The 16,233-nt window shown below is 41.9% G+C and overlaps 1 protein-coding gene across 1 annotated transcript in view; it reads right to left on the minus strand.

The window, feature by feature from the left end:
- The window catches only part of CRHR2 (corticotropin releasing hormone receptor 2), a 110,619-nt gene that overhangs the window by 58,212 nt on the left and 36,174 nt on the right, over window positions 1-16,233 (minus strand). The window contains exon 4 of the mRNA XM_010561240.1: window positions 9,820-9,926. Coding sequence (XP_010559542.1) covers window positions 9,820-9,926 — 107 coding nt within the window. The remainder of the gene's footprint in view (window positions 1-9,819; window positions 9,927-16,233) is intronic.

Here is a 16,233-nt window from a genome sequence, read left to right on the forward strand (position 1 = left end):
GAGACTGAGTTATGAAGTACCTAGCTTTAGATTTATATATTATATATAATACATATAAATATTTATGTATTTATATATTATAGGACTTGGGTGTACTAGTGGCTGAAAAACTGGACATGAGTCAGCAATATGCGCTTGCAGCCCAGAAAGCCAACCGTATCCTGGGCTGCATCACAAGAAGAGTGGCCAGCAGGTCGAGGGAGGTGATTCTCCCCCTCTACTCCACTCTCATGAGACCCCACCTGCAGTACTGCGTTCAGCTCTGGGGACCCCAACATTAGAAGGACATGGACCAGTTGGAGCGAGTCCAGAGGAGGGCCACAAAAATGGTCGGAGGGATGGAACACCTCTCCTATGAGGAAAGGCTGAGAGAGTTGGGGTTGTTCAGCCTGGAAAAGAGAAGGCTCTGGGAGACCTTATAGCAGCCTTCCAGTACTTAAAGCAGGCCTACAAGAAAGCTGGAAAGGGACTTTTTGCAGGGGCATGTAGTGATAGGACAAGGGGCAATGTTTTTTAAGCTAAAAGAGGGTAGATTCATTCTAGATATAAAGAGGAAATTTTCTACAATGAGGGTGGTGAAGCATTGGAACAGGTTGCCCAGAGAGGTGGTCCCATCCCTGGAAGTGTTCAAGGTCAGGTTGGATGGGGATCTGAGCAACCTGATCTAGTTGAAAATGTCCCTGCTCATTGCAGGGGGGTTGGACTAGATGACCTGTAAAGGTCCTTTCCAACCCAAACTATTCTATGATTCTGTATTTACAGGAATTTGGCGACAATGGTACAGGAAAATGTGTGTGTTCCAGTGAGCGGAGAGTCCCAGAGTATGTCTCTGGTTGTGCTGGCCAGAACCAGATAAGATGATTTGGGAGCACATGCCTCCCACTCACTGCACACACAGAGAGCCCCATAAAATCATTAGCTTCAGCTCTGCAGCAGGAGGTTAGACACAAAGAAGCAATTAAGGTGAAAGCAAACATACTTCTCTTTGGCCTTCCTAATTAGTAAATCAAAAGCCAGGTGTATGGTGGGAAATTACACATAATGACCGCTATATTTGATTTGAGAACAGACCATGTTTCAAGCCCAAATGTCATTCCCTGACTTGATATCACACCACCAGCATCCTGAACTGCTCGGTGTGCAGGGTGTCATGACCGGGCTTCCACATTAGGAACAATAAGGAGCAAATGAAAAAAAAAGCAAAATTCACCAGCAGTTGACTGCAGCCTATGGCAGAGGTGGGCAGAAAGAGTTTCTCATTGTTGGTAAAGAAAGCACACTCTGCTAATTATTTCTGTCAAATGGCCTTAATTGTGTGGTTGGATACAGAAAGCAGAGAATTAGAAAATCCATTCTTTTGACTTGGGAAATGCTGAGATTTGAAAAGGCAGAAAATCTTATCAACTCTTTCTGTACAGGTGGCCTCACTGATTCAGAAATGGAGCTCTATAAAAGGGTTTCTAAAATAGCACTGGTAAAACTCAAAGTAGCCTTTCTGTTGATTTATGTTTTTTCTTCTTGCTTTACCCATAAAAAGGTATTTTTCCTCTGGGATGTGCAGAGCTACTATTTTCTGATTCAAAGCATGACACAAGCAATTAACATTAGCAATCATCATAATGTGCCAGCATGGTTGAAAGCTAGCTGAATTAGTTGAATCATCGGCATGGAAATAATTGCAAATCATAACTTTAATAAAGAAGCTTGGAAACCTTCTATTAATTCATGTAGTATTCCATTAATAATGATGTTCAATTAAGACTGCTGTCCCAAATTCTGTCTGAAAACAGTCTGCAGGAGAAATCTAAGCACACTTTGCTGGAGTCCTTCCCATTCCATAACTGTTGAACAAGCAGGAAGGAGAATCATGGACAATCTTAAAAAAACATTTTTCCCCTTTAGTCTTTCCTAGGGCAGCCAAAGCCCATGGACAAGCCATAAATGGCATGGAGTGGGAAGAATACCTAACAGCAAGTTATTTCCCAGGCTCTGTGCCTGTCATAGTCTATTTGCTTTCAACCACATGGAGGCCTCCCCTGAGGTCCTCATGGTTTGCCCCGCATGCTCATGTTCAATCAGTGCATATATTCTGGTACTCCTAATGCTTACAGATGGGAAAAGCAGCTGGAGATGTTGGCAGTGAAAATGAGCTTCTTGGTGGCAGCTGCCTGGGGGAATATAAATATTCCCACAGGAAATGCAAGGGGCAGTTGCAAGGGAAGAGCAAAAGCCTGGAAGAGAATAACAACTTTATTACGAGGACAGGGGTGAAATGCTCAGGTGAAGAGAAGCAGCAGCTTCCATTAGTGCTTAGGGTGTGCATAGACCCTAAAAATAAACTCATTGTGGAACCATCTGTGCTTCACTAAGCCTTTTCCAAAGCTTCTTTCTTCTGCCTTCAAGCCAATTTTTAATCACAGGACACGGGGCATTCTGCCTGCGTTAGACACAAAGGCTTAAAGCACTGATATTGCTAGGGTTGGAAGGATGCAGCCAACACAACACAGAACAGGACCACAGCCCCAGGACAGGACCAGACTGATGGTGTTCACTGTCAGTGTTTGTGCCCAGCACTGCCTGGCCGCATAGCACGTTGAACAGGGGTAAAGATGGCCCTCTGCAACTACCCATGGGCACGCTAACGATGAACAGTATGGATAACTATAGGACACGACATCAGCCTGTGCTTTGTTCCTAGTCAGTGTACAAAGAGAAATGTTGCCCCTGAGAACTATGTGGTTAAATATGGGGTAATTGAAACCCAGTCACTGGATACTGCAGTCTAAGAATATAGCTCCAATCTTGACTGTGCAATCAGCTCTTCCACTGAAGAAAATTCCTCCCTTATTTTCACAGGAATGACAGTCTGATACAGCTGACTTGGTTTAGTACAGCATGTGCTTGTGGTTTAGCTGGTTGAAAAAAGATTTAGGAATCTGCTCTAATTTGCTTTGCTAAATGGAGGTCAGATGTCACATCGTTTTTGAACCAAACAGGAAACGGGACTGTAAAGTATCTTTGTAGCAGAAGCTACCTTCCAGCTCAGGTTTTGGAACACCATAACAAACCAGCTTTAGAGTAGCAGGGCACAGTACGTAGCTACAGGTCTCTGGGGTTTATCTAAGACATTGCCCTGTTGACACAGGTTGTAGTTATCAGTCCAGACTGTAGAAGGGTGAATGTTTTCTGTGAAGAGTGGCCATTGGAGCTGGATTGCACAAATTAGAGTTAGGACTTCAGAAGCCGGACGCGGAGAGTAGATAGTGGTTAATCTGGCTTACAGCTACTGTTTGGGAAATATAAGAGTGCACAGTATGTCCTCATTCATAATCCCCTTGTGGGATTATTAAAAAAAATCTGAGAGAAAATTAATTTAAATGACCAGCTAGGGAATTCAGGGGTTATGTTTTTCTTGCTTTTAATACAATTATACAATTCACAATGTTTATTAAATTATCTACCTTTGCAGATACTGTGTAGATAAACCAAAGAAGAAAGTCCGAGGCACTGATGCTGCTGTTCACACTCTCCTTGGCCTCATTTCCACCAAAACATGGTGTGAAATATTTCATTATTTTTGAGTATTTGGCCAGGAATTCAGGAAAGACCATATAGGATCATTCATAGCCTGCTCCTTCCAAATATTCATCCTTGTACTGGGTCTAAATATTAGCCTCATGGTGCTCACTGTGCATGCGGAAATGTTTCCAGTGGTTCAACCTGGGCGCTTCCCCAAGGAAGCTGCTGTTTCCGTAACATGCAGAGGCAGTCCGCATTTAGCAGGAGTGCACATGGCCCACTTAGGGGTGACACAAATCAGGGATTTTCCACGTCTCTCTGGTTTACTTGACAGACTAGCGTGAAGCAGCAGTATTCATCTTTTAGATTAGACAGAAGAGAAGGTGGCTGGGTGCTGAACAGCTACAGTGGAGTTAGTGAGGGATGTGGATGAGCAATTCCTTGGATGAAAACTGAAATTGGAACATTTAGTACTTGAACACCCGCCGGTGCATATGTAGTGGGCAACTCTAAACACCTAGGCTTGAAAACATCTCAGATTTTCCTTCTCAGAGATGACTCAGGACATGTTCTTTTTTGAACTAAATGCACTCCTGAGCATGATTCATATCTAAACTGTAAAGACCAAACTTTGTTTTCTCCCTTCCTCTGAAACCTTGGAAAAGTTGCAAGGCTTGCTCCACCATTCCCAAACCCATTCCATCACCACCAAAAGGAGAACAGAGCACAGACTGACAAGCTAGTCAGTCAACATAGATCTAATCTTGCACAGAGCAGTTCTATTACCAGAATTTAACCAAGTTAGCATCCATCTCCAGAAACACTGCCTCACGGCTAAAATGTTGGCATTGACAGAAATATACCACTAGGAACGTATTTCAAGCGCAGGATAGGAAGTGGCCTCCTGACCTTCCAAACCTCAGGTCAAGAAAGTCATTGAGTGAAAGTCCCTCATAAATTCCTGAAACTCTAGTTTAACTCCAAGTTAAATTTTTCCTTCATTATATTGCTCCTGGACCCCTCCGCTCTGTGCCCTGGAAATCATCCTCTAATATCCACTCACAAGTCTATCTGTAGACTGTCTATAACCATTTCTTCTTGCACCGACATTGTCCTTGACTGTAAGTAGCTCTTCAGTTTCTAATGTTTATCCAACAGTGATGTATTTATAGGCAGCAATAACACTCCTTGCCAGCCTTCACATTGCTAGGCTACAATACCACTATTTCAGATACAGCTTATGAAATCTTCCACTTTTTAAGAAAATAGCTCTCTGGGCACACTTTTAATTACTGGTATTATTCCAGGACTTCATGAGGGCTCTGCTCTCTGTGGTTTTTGCGCTAGGTAGGCTCCATACAAAGAGTCTAAAGAACAAGTCATACAAATATGAGAAGGAGGTGTGTAAAGGCAGTGGGAAGCAAAGACATTGGCCTAAGGTTAATCAATGGGAAATGAGTTTCTGTCCTTTATCTGAGTTTGTGAGATGAAACACTTCACATGGTTTCAGGCAGTACAGGTACTTCAGATGTTTTGTATTCAAAGAAGACCATCTCATTGCACATGTGCTTATTTACAGAGCTCCATCACTTTCATTCCTGCCTTGCTTTGAGAACTTTACTATGGACTATTACAGGGTGGGACAGGGTGCTGTCTCCAAACCTACAGCCATTGCATCCATGAAACACATGCTCTGCAATTACCGGTGATGAAGTTTAAAAAATGCCATGTGCCTGAATCATTATTTAAGGCTCTGCTATGCTAAGTGGCAGATGGAATAGACTTAATTAGGCTAGGTGGCAAGCCAGGAGATGAAGGGGGAAATGGAGCACTAACATGAACTCATGAATTCAGTTAGTTGATGCCCTGTCCTGGGACGTGCTTTTTTTCCCCTTGCTCCACGACAGAAAGGTATGTATGGGAGGACTGTGCCTTAGATCCAGAGTCTGCTCTGCTCTAATCACATCAGATACCACACGACTTTTAAGTGCAAACCAGTACTAATTGTGCAGATCACCTACCCACTTGATATATCCTCACTATCTAGGCTCTGATAGGTGTCAGATCACTTTGCTCTGTGAAACCTGCTGTACATGTCTTCTGACAGGTTGCTACAAATCATTTAATCAAACTCTTCCGTTCTTACTAACAGAGGCCTGCAGCAGCAGTCTCACCAACTGCACGCCAGACTGAAGATCGAAACGCAGTTCAAAGGATCTTGGAAGAGGGAAGGATAAAGGAAAGCAGATCTTCCTCTCCTAAACCCTGGGAGATAGTTAGGGGGAAAAAAAGAAAAAAAGGGAAAAAAGTGACTTTGCTGCTTCAAGAAAAAAATGTTTCAGTCTTTTTGGAGAAAAAGTATGTGAGATTTAGGAAATCTGGCTGTAATCACGAGAAAGAAAGGAGACTCTGCCTCAGGCCTATGAGAAAAAAAAATCAGATGTTTTAAAAGGGAAATAAAAAGAGGTAAATTTAGGAGCAACAGGAAAGCAAAGTTTCCCTCAAAACCTCAATTTGTTTTCATTTCCACCATACTAGTGACAAAAGATGTTATTCCAATATTTGTGGGTTTGGTTTTATTTAGAACTGCCTTTATCCAGCAACCTGTGCAGAAGAACATGTCATTTTTAATCTTCAGCCTACCTTCCTTTCAGCACCATCCTTCTTTATTGGATTAAAAAATCAGCAGGGACTTACATCTTTCCAAGAACAAATACCTGTCTTCTCACACTCCTCCTTCGGTCACTACTGCACAAATAAAACATCTGATTGAATCTAGTCAGGTCACTGCTGGCCATTGCCAGCACAGTGTTTAATAACAAGTCAGGAGTTTTACAAAGGACTCTTATTCCACCTCAGAGGCTGGTATAACAGCACAATAACAAGGAAAAAGCCAGGACAATGTAATTTGCATTTCTGCATTATCAGAAACAGTAAAGAAAAAATATGATTCAAAAGAACAAAAGAAGTGTTTTAATCCTTTTGCCTTTTTTTTTTTTTTTCCCCTTCAGCTTGATTGATATCGTACTGATAGCAGGATTCCTCCTATGGAAAATTTCTACTTTACTAGCGTGAGAATGTGATTATGCGAGATGATGAGAACCATGTCAGCGGGAACTGCCTGTGTGCACCTGAGGGACAGATCAAACCTTTACTATTAATGAGAACACAGAGATTATGAGATTCACCGTAGTGCAGATACATTTAACAATGCCCTGTGAAGTGCCCTGAGCAAATCTCTCCAGATCCTGCGTTGCAGGTCAATGCTGCTCTACGGCACATATTTATTTTTGTTTGTGTGCTTGTTTTGTTTTGCATTGTAAAGACAGCATGGCTCTCACACTTTTAAGACCACCTACATTCAGACCTTGAGGAACTGTCCTTTACTTAGATCTTTAGGAGCTATCTCAATGACTCATTACCATTCAGTCAGCATGCCAACAAAAATCAAGCCCTCTCCTGTAAGTTGGGCTTCACTTTTTATTATTTAGGTGCTAAATGAAATGTTTACTGGCTTATTTTTCATTGCACAGCCAAGAAAGAAGGACTAGCTCATATGTGACAGAACTGGAGAAAACAAGGCTGGAATAGGTCTTCACAGTAAAAGGGAGTCCCTGGTTGAGTTCTCCTCTCTTCCCAGTTGTGTTGGGGTCTCCTGGCAGCACACACACAGATGGCCAATGATTTTATTAGTCGCTGCTACATCTGAGATTTCTGACCCTCAGGATATCTTTTGGCGTATGGTTCTTTAGAGTTTAGGACAGCAGAACGTTTCCGCTGGTGTGGAGGGTGGGTTGTGAATGGAGGACAGAGGGTTGCATAAGGAACTGAGGAAGACAGGAGCTGGGGACAAGATGACATAGGACAGATTTGGAAGAATATGGACTAGATCCAGTTCTTCCCCCTTCCCACTTCAGCACAACTGAGGACTAAGCTTCCCATCAATGCAGCAGCTACCTGGGCTGGGGCAGCAACAGTAACGGCGAAGCTCATCGCCAAAAGCAGAACACCCATCTCACTAGTTGATTACCAAAGCCATACTCTTTGCCATGCCAACCAGATATTTAACCTGCTCTTAAAACCTCCAGTGTCAAAGATCCCACAGCCTTCCTAGCAGTTATGTTCCAATACAGCAGGTGTGCTCCAGCCTCTTCTTTCAGACAGGACTCCTTTTGGGACTCCATCTACACTGACAGAGCAAAGGAAAATCAAGCAGGTGATGGGTGAGAAGCTTAAAAATAAGGAGCAGTTGTAGAACTTGAGCCTTCCCGGAGGTCTCCTCTATCTTCATCTTCAGCAGGCACTCACAGAGTGACGTAGATGGGTGGAGTGGGGCAGGAATAAGGAACCGACAGATTTCTAATTTGGGCCAAGATGCGGGACTATCAGATCTAACCTTCAGGGTCTTCTAGTGTTTTTTTTTAGCCAGGAATTATCTAATTCTCTCATTTCACCCAATTAGTAGATGCCATCTTCCATCCAAAATAAAACGGGAAAAAAAGCCCCAAATAATAGGACTCAATTATCAAAACTGATTTGTTCTTGGGACACTTTGAAGAGGCAAGTGTGATGAAGATGTGCATAACCTAGAATTTGCGTAGGGGAAATCTGTAATGCAACATGAATCTGGACTGCCGTCACTGGAGCATCTTTAGAACTTTTGAAAACCGGTGTAACTCTGCAGACACTGAGGTAGCTCATGCTGGTTAATGCTGGCTGGACACTAGGTATTTTTTGCATGATACAGTGGGAATTTGAAAAGATGGACTATCTTAATTCACAGTATGTACAGGGAAGGACTTCAACTGCTGCAGCTGTTTTTAATGCTGAAGCTGAGTGTAAAATTTAAATCTTAAAGTCAAATCTTAAATACCAGAAGAACAATTTGAAAGAAGTCAGCTAGGCTACTTCTGTGTTAGAAGCTGGATACATTTATACCATATTATCTAATTGTTTTTGCATTATTTACTCAAGCATTTATAAAAGATTCAGCATCAAAGCAGGGAATATAGTTACAATGAATAATTTGCTTTCTTTATTTGGTGTAAATTAAATCAGGTCTCCAAGCACTATGGGAATTAGCATTACAAGCACAGTAAAAAAGGTTGAAATGGAAGTTTAAACTGATGCACCATAAATGTTCCCATTGAACATTTTAAGCTTTTTTTTTCTTCCCATTAGCATTGATTATTCTGTTTATAGATGCTGGGGTGAAAGAAGATTCCTGTTGTTTATAATAAAGACCCTCTTGTTAGGAATGGTCAAGAGGAAGGCTTAGCATAAGACTTTGTAGGGATGCTCCACTCTAGGAAAGCGTTAATTCTTTCATTTAGGTCAGTGTCTATCATCATGTTGTAATCCTGGCGGGGGGGTCCTCCACCTGTTTCTCCTTTGCTACTCAAGGATTATCACTGCATAGCACTTAGTGCAGTTGGTTCCGCTTCTAGACAAGACAGCACAAATAGCACAGAAATACTAGTCAGGTAATCCAACAAATAATACAGAAATATCCAACCAGACCACTCCTATTAAAATATATTCCTGTGACTCAGGCTGTGTACATACAATACTGATGCACATCTGCCTATTACTTTCCACTAAGTTTCCTTCCCTCCTGTCCTTTCTCTTCTCCCTGTACCCCTAACTCTTCTTCATAGACTTTCTTTCACCGACACATCCATTTGACCTGACAAACTCCCTTCTGTACCACTGAACCAGGGAAGGGAAGTGTTTCTATGCAGTTTCATTGATTTGCATTCATTGTTTCATGAGCACTGGTGGGGATAAAGCTCCTCTAAAGATGTTTCTCTTGTTATTTAAGAAAACTTTGAAGTTCTTTAATGAAATGAAATTAACCCAAAGCAAAATGGAAAGATTTCATTCTATCTCCTTTGGTCTAGATCTGGGCATTATGTGTCAGGGAATGAAAAATGCCTTATGTTACCACGCACTGCCTTATAAAAAAAGAAAACTTGCCCTCAAAACTTGCAACTTGACACACTCAAATCCCGGTTTCCCTTAATGAAGCACTCTCTGCTCACTGAATTTTTTACTGCATCAATAAATCACGTACAGTTCTCTTCCTGAATACAAGTAGACTTTAGGTCCTACACACAGACACCACCATTACAGCTCATCCAATGCATCAGTCAATGAAACCATGTGCATGCTTGGGAGTATAAAAGCCATGACCATTTTTCAAGACCAAACATGACCTGGACAGTGTTATTAGAGGGCTTGAGTAACCCGGTAAGTGTCACACACACAACCAAGTTAGAAGCATGCAAACAGATTACTCACCTCAAGCACAAGAAAAGCATAAAGGCAACTATAAGGGCCCCTACTGATATACAGTGCCCCAGGTAGTTTATGATGAGAGCAATCTTGTAATGGAGCGCATACTTCCTCTGGAGGTAAAGAGATAACATGATTAAATCAGCATGACTCTCTAAGCACTGACATTAAGGAACAGTTAATCAGTTTAGGAAACAGTAATTACTTTTCTTGACTTTAAAATGATATAATAGCCGCAGGGCTGATGCCTATGTATAAACCAAACATGCTGCCCAGGCAGAGAAGTACAGGCTTTGTTTCATTTCAGTTTGGGATTTGTCCACAGTTTCTTACAAATCTCAGCAAAACCATTTTTTCCCCCCCTTTTTTTCTGCAATTTCCTCAGGATTTCTTACTTTCATTATTACACTATTTTAAAACTTTGTCATTTTAGGGTGACAAAGCTTCCAAAGGCACATCTTCTCACAGTTTCAAAAATTATAAAACATTATTTTCTTAGGAAACTGCATGATCTTAATATGCCGGGTTATGCTACTTTCCTACTCAAATGGTTTGGTTTTCATACAAAAATAAATCAGTTGTCAGTAAGAATAAATAAGAAGCCCTTTCCATATGGGCCGATTTTTCTCTGAGGTATATTTCTTTCAAGCTACGATCCTTATCTCTCAAATTGAGGGCAGAACCAATGCAGACTGAAAGAGCTGGAATCTGGTAGTGTCCCTTCAGTTTTGAGAGAGCCTGACGAACCAGAGATTCTGTTGTTTTTAGCAGCGACCCAAGTGTGGTGAAACTTAATGTATTAGTGTCTATTTCCTAGGATGCTGGGGAGATTACTGGTAGGTTCTTGATCCTACAACCAAAAAATTAAGTACAAAAGCGCTCCCACCTAAATCAGTGAATTTAGTGATGTGACCAAAATTTGACCTTGAAGTAACTGGAACATTCTTTATTGGTGGGCTGCTGGCTTCAGAGAAAAGAGAAGCATCTCCTCTCTTTGCCTGATGGATAGGAAGAAGTAGAAAAACACTGTTCAGATAAATACTGAAGCTGGTTAAAAATTGACAGAGGTTTGCTACTTAAAGAATAAATCCCCCTGAAAAAATATACTTATTTATTTATTTATTAGTTTTGGCATTTGTTTCTTTTCAGCTTAAACAGATCTTTCCCCACTTTGGGATGCTGTCCTCCTTCAGAAGGAGACCTTTGAAAATGAACCACCTAAATTTCCTCCCTTGTGATAAGAACATAAAAGTAAAATCCTACAAATGGCATCAGTTTTCTAATTTTGGTTGGACTTCCTTTGTTTCATTTTTTCTAATAATTTCCGTTAACATTTTATTCCAGTCAAAGGAATTTGTCAGTGAATGGATGTTTGGATGAAACTACAACAACCAGCTGTAGTTAATCTGTTCCATTGTTCTGTGAAGATAGCATCTTCCAGCACTTTGCCAGAGATCGAGCAAGCACTCTTGGAATCATTTTCGTGATGAAACCTGCCTATATCTTCAGCACATGGAGTAATGTGCTGTTTCTCAATAGAACTCAACCATGTAAGGTATTTTTAAGTCTATTATAAAATCCCCTAAAATAAACTTCCCCATGTGCAGGCCCATTTGCTGAATAGCCTTGAGGAGAAAAAAAACCCAAAACCCAAACCTACAAGATCTGAATTCCACACTGAGTTTTATTTATTCTTAAGTCACAGGGACACCTAAAGGGGAAGAAAACACACTTGACCTGATGTGCCTACCTGAAATGCAATGTTGTACTGTTCAGCTAGTGCCCTGGCAAACTGCCTTGCTTATTTACTTTCCTGCTTAATTCATAGAATCACAGAATATCTCAAGTTGGAAGGGAGCCACAAGGACCACTGAATCCAACTCCCTGCTCCTCACAGGACTACCTAAACCTAAACCATATGACTAAGAGCATTGTCCAGAATTGCTCATGTAGTGCTAGAAATCTTCTGAAAGATGACAATGTTTCTCCCAGGCCAAGGATCCTGCTCTTTGAATCTGACCCTTCAGCTCCCTCCTTTGGCTCCTAACCACTACTTCAACTTCACTTGAGTTTTAAGAAGGTTCAAAACATGAGAAAATTAATTGGAAAAAAATATTAATTAAGCTCCTCATTGATGCACTGATGCTGAAGGAAAAACAGGCACGACACATATTTTTTGTGTTGCTGACACTAACAAGGTTTCCTGAAGGCAAATTCAAATATCATAGAAACAAGAACTGCCTCAGTGCCTATGAAAAACTAAGCTGACAGGGTGGCAACATCACTTTCCACCAGCCTACATGCAATCTGCATCTCTGGTAGAATTGGAGACACCACCTTCGGGGCTGAAAAACACGTGCCCAGAATCAGTCATGTGTTGGCCAAAGCTCAGTTCATGTTAAATACTTGCATAACTCTTTTCTGTCTCACCCTCTTGAAGACTGAAACATTTAAAATGGTAACAACCTTATACTGTTACCCAATATTTCTCTGCTTCCAGGAAGATGTTTCACTTCACTGAAATGCAGATTTTAATCGTATTCAGGCTTAGCAGGAGGGTCATTAGATTAGAAAGGAGATAGAAAAGGAGGTGGTCTGGACACTCTGTTCTCTCTGCACCACAGAAGGTCACATCACTGGAGTCCTCTTCATGTACCTTATGCATGACAATCATGTTACATCAGACAGTGCAGAGTTATCTTCCAGCCAGCTTCTACCAGGTAAACTGAGGAAGCACAGCTTTATGTCTTTACTTGCACCGGCTTTGCAAATCTAAGGCACACTGGGCTCCCTGCGGCCAGATTTCAGGCTAATGATGGAGACATACTGTCTAGAGGACTTTTTCCTTTGCTTTAGCTAGGACGTGACTGCTAACCTATCCAAACCAAATCAGCTAATGATTTGAACTAATAACCACCTAATGACAGCACTCTTAGCAATCCAGATGACAAGGATCTTTCTCCCTCTAACAGAAATTCCTGAGAGGTCCTGCCAGTGTCTAGAGCACGTCTTCTTTTGAGGCTCTGAACTCCATTCCCAGTTCAGTCACTTTAGACTTCTTCCTGTTGCCAGGATGATCTCATCACCAGTACAGTTTAAAGACACTACATCTCCTCTCCAAAGACTTTCAGAAGCAACTGGGAAGTATCTTTGTCATCCAAGATGCCTCTGAGTTCATTGCTCTCCTGTTCTGAGCCAGCTGGAAGATGGGTAGCTGTGGCTAATGTGACTGTGCTCCTAAGCAGGATACATTAGCTTAAGCCCAGCATGGTGCTAACTCAGCTACACAGCTTGAAGCCACCTCAGAACATTAGCAGAACCAAATTCAGATCCAGCTGCCACAGGCCACATAGACAAGACCAAAGTTCCTAATTTATAGTTCTATTTGGAGACTAAGATGTATTTTTTGCTGCCTGAGACTCTCATTTGTCTTCTAAGAGCACAGATTTGTGCCAGACGCAGCAAAGGTCTCTTTGACACAGGAGCTTGCAGGCTGAGTAGAAGCTTTCTGTTTGTCACACATTATGCCATCAAACAGCCAGTTGGATCAAAATGATTTCTGTACCTGATTCCTGTGCCTGGAGAAGGAGCTAACTGATTGTTCAGAGGATGGGATTCAGTCTGATGTTAGGACACCTACATGTGGGTATCTACCCAACATCTAAACCAATATCTGAAGCATGGGCTGGAAAGTTATGCACACACAGGCATCTAGTGCCCCTTGAGGTGCACTCGGGACACGCTGTGCTTCCTAGTTGGTCCCAATGACTGACCTCCAGTTGCTCCTGCTGAAGGACACAGGTATTCCAGAAGGCCTATGTCACACCTGACATGCATGGAGATACACTGGGGCGTTTTAAACTACACCGTGTAACTACATGCAGGCAACTAGATCCCAGCCAAAGTGGGAATCTAGGAGCAAAGTAGTCTCAGAGCACAGTTTTATCAGCTACTGCCACAGGTCTTGGCCGCAAGTAAAGCAGTGATGTATTAATGTAATCCAGTGAATGTGTGTTACAGGAGCTTATGCCCCCTAAGACTGACCCTCAGCTGAAAAAAACTAGAATTTCTCTCGCTATATTACCAACAGCACTCTGTCATAGAGCATGTAGCACTGGTCACAGGGTTGATTTTGAAAAGTCCTGCTTTCCTGTCCCATGTATCAATCACCGCATTTGAAGTCAAACCATGTAAGTCTAGCATTCTGGCTGTGAGTGGCCAAGCTTGAAAGCAGTGTTGTTTTCTGTATTAAAAATAAACATGGAACACAGGGCATACCTCCTGGCTGATGCTTAGCATCTGCTAGGATCAGTCAATAAATAACAATAGACCCACATGTATGCTTGCATCTCACCTTTAATCAAAACGGAGGATTAGGGAAATCTGTGGGGATTCTTTTTTTTTTTCTGAGATCACAAAGCAACCCAAGTATTCATCTGTAACACTGAGCATTATGTAGAGATTTCAAAAATATTCACAAATATTAATATTTGCAAAGCTTGTCACAAATCTTTAAAGATCTAATAAATGAGTTTTTAAGCTTTTGCAAACAAGGGTGGGGGAACATCTGCACTTTCATCTGTTTAAGGAACATGCTATTTAAGAAGTTTTAAGCTATCACCATAGCTGCAAAGTTTTTAAAAGCAAAAACAGAGTAAAGGAAATAATCCTGTCCTCTAGTCACAACACTTCTCCAGCCTCTTCAAATAAAACTCCTCGGTATTTGCTTGTGCAGAGATAGCAACCGTTCAAGTCATGCGGACAAACACACAAAGAGTGTCATTAAAATGCAGCAGCATTTTCCTGAGCTGGTACAGCAGACTGCTACTATCAGCTCAGGTTTCCCATACCAGTTAAATCCCATCAAAGATTTGAAGCCTTCGCCCAGCTCTATTCCCCATTCTCTAAGTCAGCACTGGCTGCTACACACCCCCCCTCTTGTTCATTTTTAAGAGGGTAGTTTCACAGAAGTGCAGATCCATTCCAGAGATGGTCTTCTGTCCCCCTCAACCCCAGCCACGCTTTCAATCCCCTTGCTTGTGCTGGCCCCAGCACACCTGCAATAATGCAATAAGATGTTTTAGGAAACTAATTTATCCAAAAGATAACCCAGCAAAAAGTTAGTTTTTCATTTTCAGTGGGAAAGAAATGAAAGGAGGGGCTGCACTGGGGTGGTCCCAACTTAGATCAGCTTAAATTGCCATGAGAGCCTCTCCATTACGCTAGACCACCTTGAATGTGTATCAGTCCCTCTGGATGGCAGTCCTGTACTGGTACATTTTTTCTTACTTTCTAGAAGCCTCTAGCAAATGGAGGTGTGTGGGGGTGAGTTACCACCAAATTACCTAGCCAGCGGGTAAGAGCAGGCACTCCTCAGCAGCTGGTGTGTAGTTATCTGTTTTCTGATTCATTTGTCAAAGCCCACATTCAGCAACAACATGGATCTTACAAGATGGATGCTGGGCCACAGCCAAAGCACATCATGCCTGTTTTGGGTACTGGACTAGTCCAGATAGTTCCCAAGTACTAAATCTGGATTAGCTCTGCAAGCAGCCCTCAGTAGGTGAGACCTTGTCTTCCTCCTCTCTGTTCACAACTGGCATGGCACAACTCCAATGACAGAATGAACCCCAAAACACAAAGAGGCCTGAGCTGCTGGGCTCCACCCTGGCTTTTAGAGGGGAAAATCACCCCTGGCAGAGAGACAGCATGAAGCCTATGTGTGCTTGTGTCCCACCATAGCACTCAAAACAGGAGGAAGAGAAACAGAACACGGCACAAAAGGCTTGAAGTTTTAAACTGTGTGAGGATGAATGTCTATGACACCTCCAAGAAAAGCTAAGACATTTGACAAGAAAAGGACTTGGCATAATAGCTTGCCTTTCTGAAGGAGCTTAACCCTATATACTAACTTCATTCTGTAAACTCCTATGTAATGCAAGACTGGCTCAATCTTTTAAAGACAGCTGGGACCTGAGTCTGCTTTTTATGTATTTGTCTGCTGCTACATATTTGCTGAAGGAAAAATGACACTGAGATTTGGAAAGGCCAGTTGTTGATGAGACCTCAGAACTGATAGGTACAGGGTGGAATCAGCTGGTGAAAGCTTATTTTTCAATGCCAAAGAAGCTTTTGGTCTTATTGTCATTATTACTAATATTTACTGTAGCAGCTGTAGGCTCCGAACAAAGCTAGGAAGGATCTGCATAAACCTATATCATCAGGGACAGAGCATAATAAAGCATCCTCTTTTAAAAAACATGTGAGTAGGGGATATGGAGAGAGGACAAGTGATTTGCTTGAATTCACAGGGAGGATTTGTTGCAGAGACAGAAATGGAATCTGTGTCAGAAGTCCCAAATTAGTATGTTAACCTTAAGCTTAGCTTTGCATTCATGTACACTGAGAAATGTCATTGAA

This window comes from Haliaeetus leucocephalus, unplaced genomic scaffold, assembly GCF_000737465.1.
Source record: "Haliaeetus leucocephalus isolate CR32 unplaced genomic scaffold, Haliaeetus_leucocephalus-4.0 Scaffold0, whole genome shotgun sequence".
Taxonomy (NCBI): Eukaryota; Metazoa; Chordata; class Aves; order Accipitriformes; family Accipitridae; genus Haliaeetus; species Haliaeetus leucocephalus.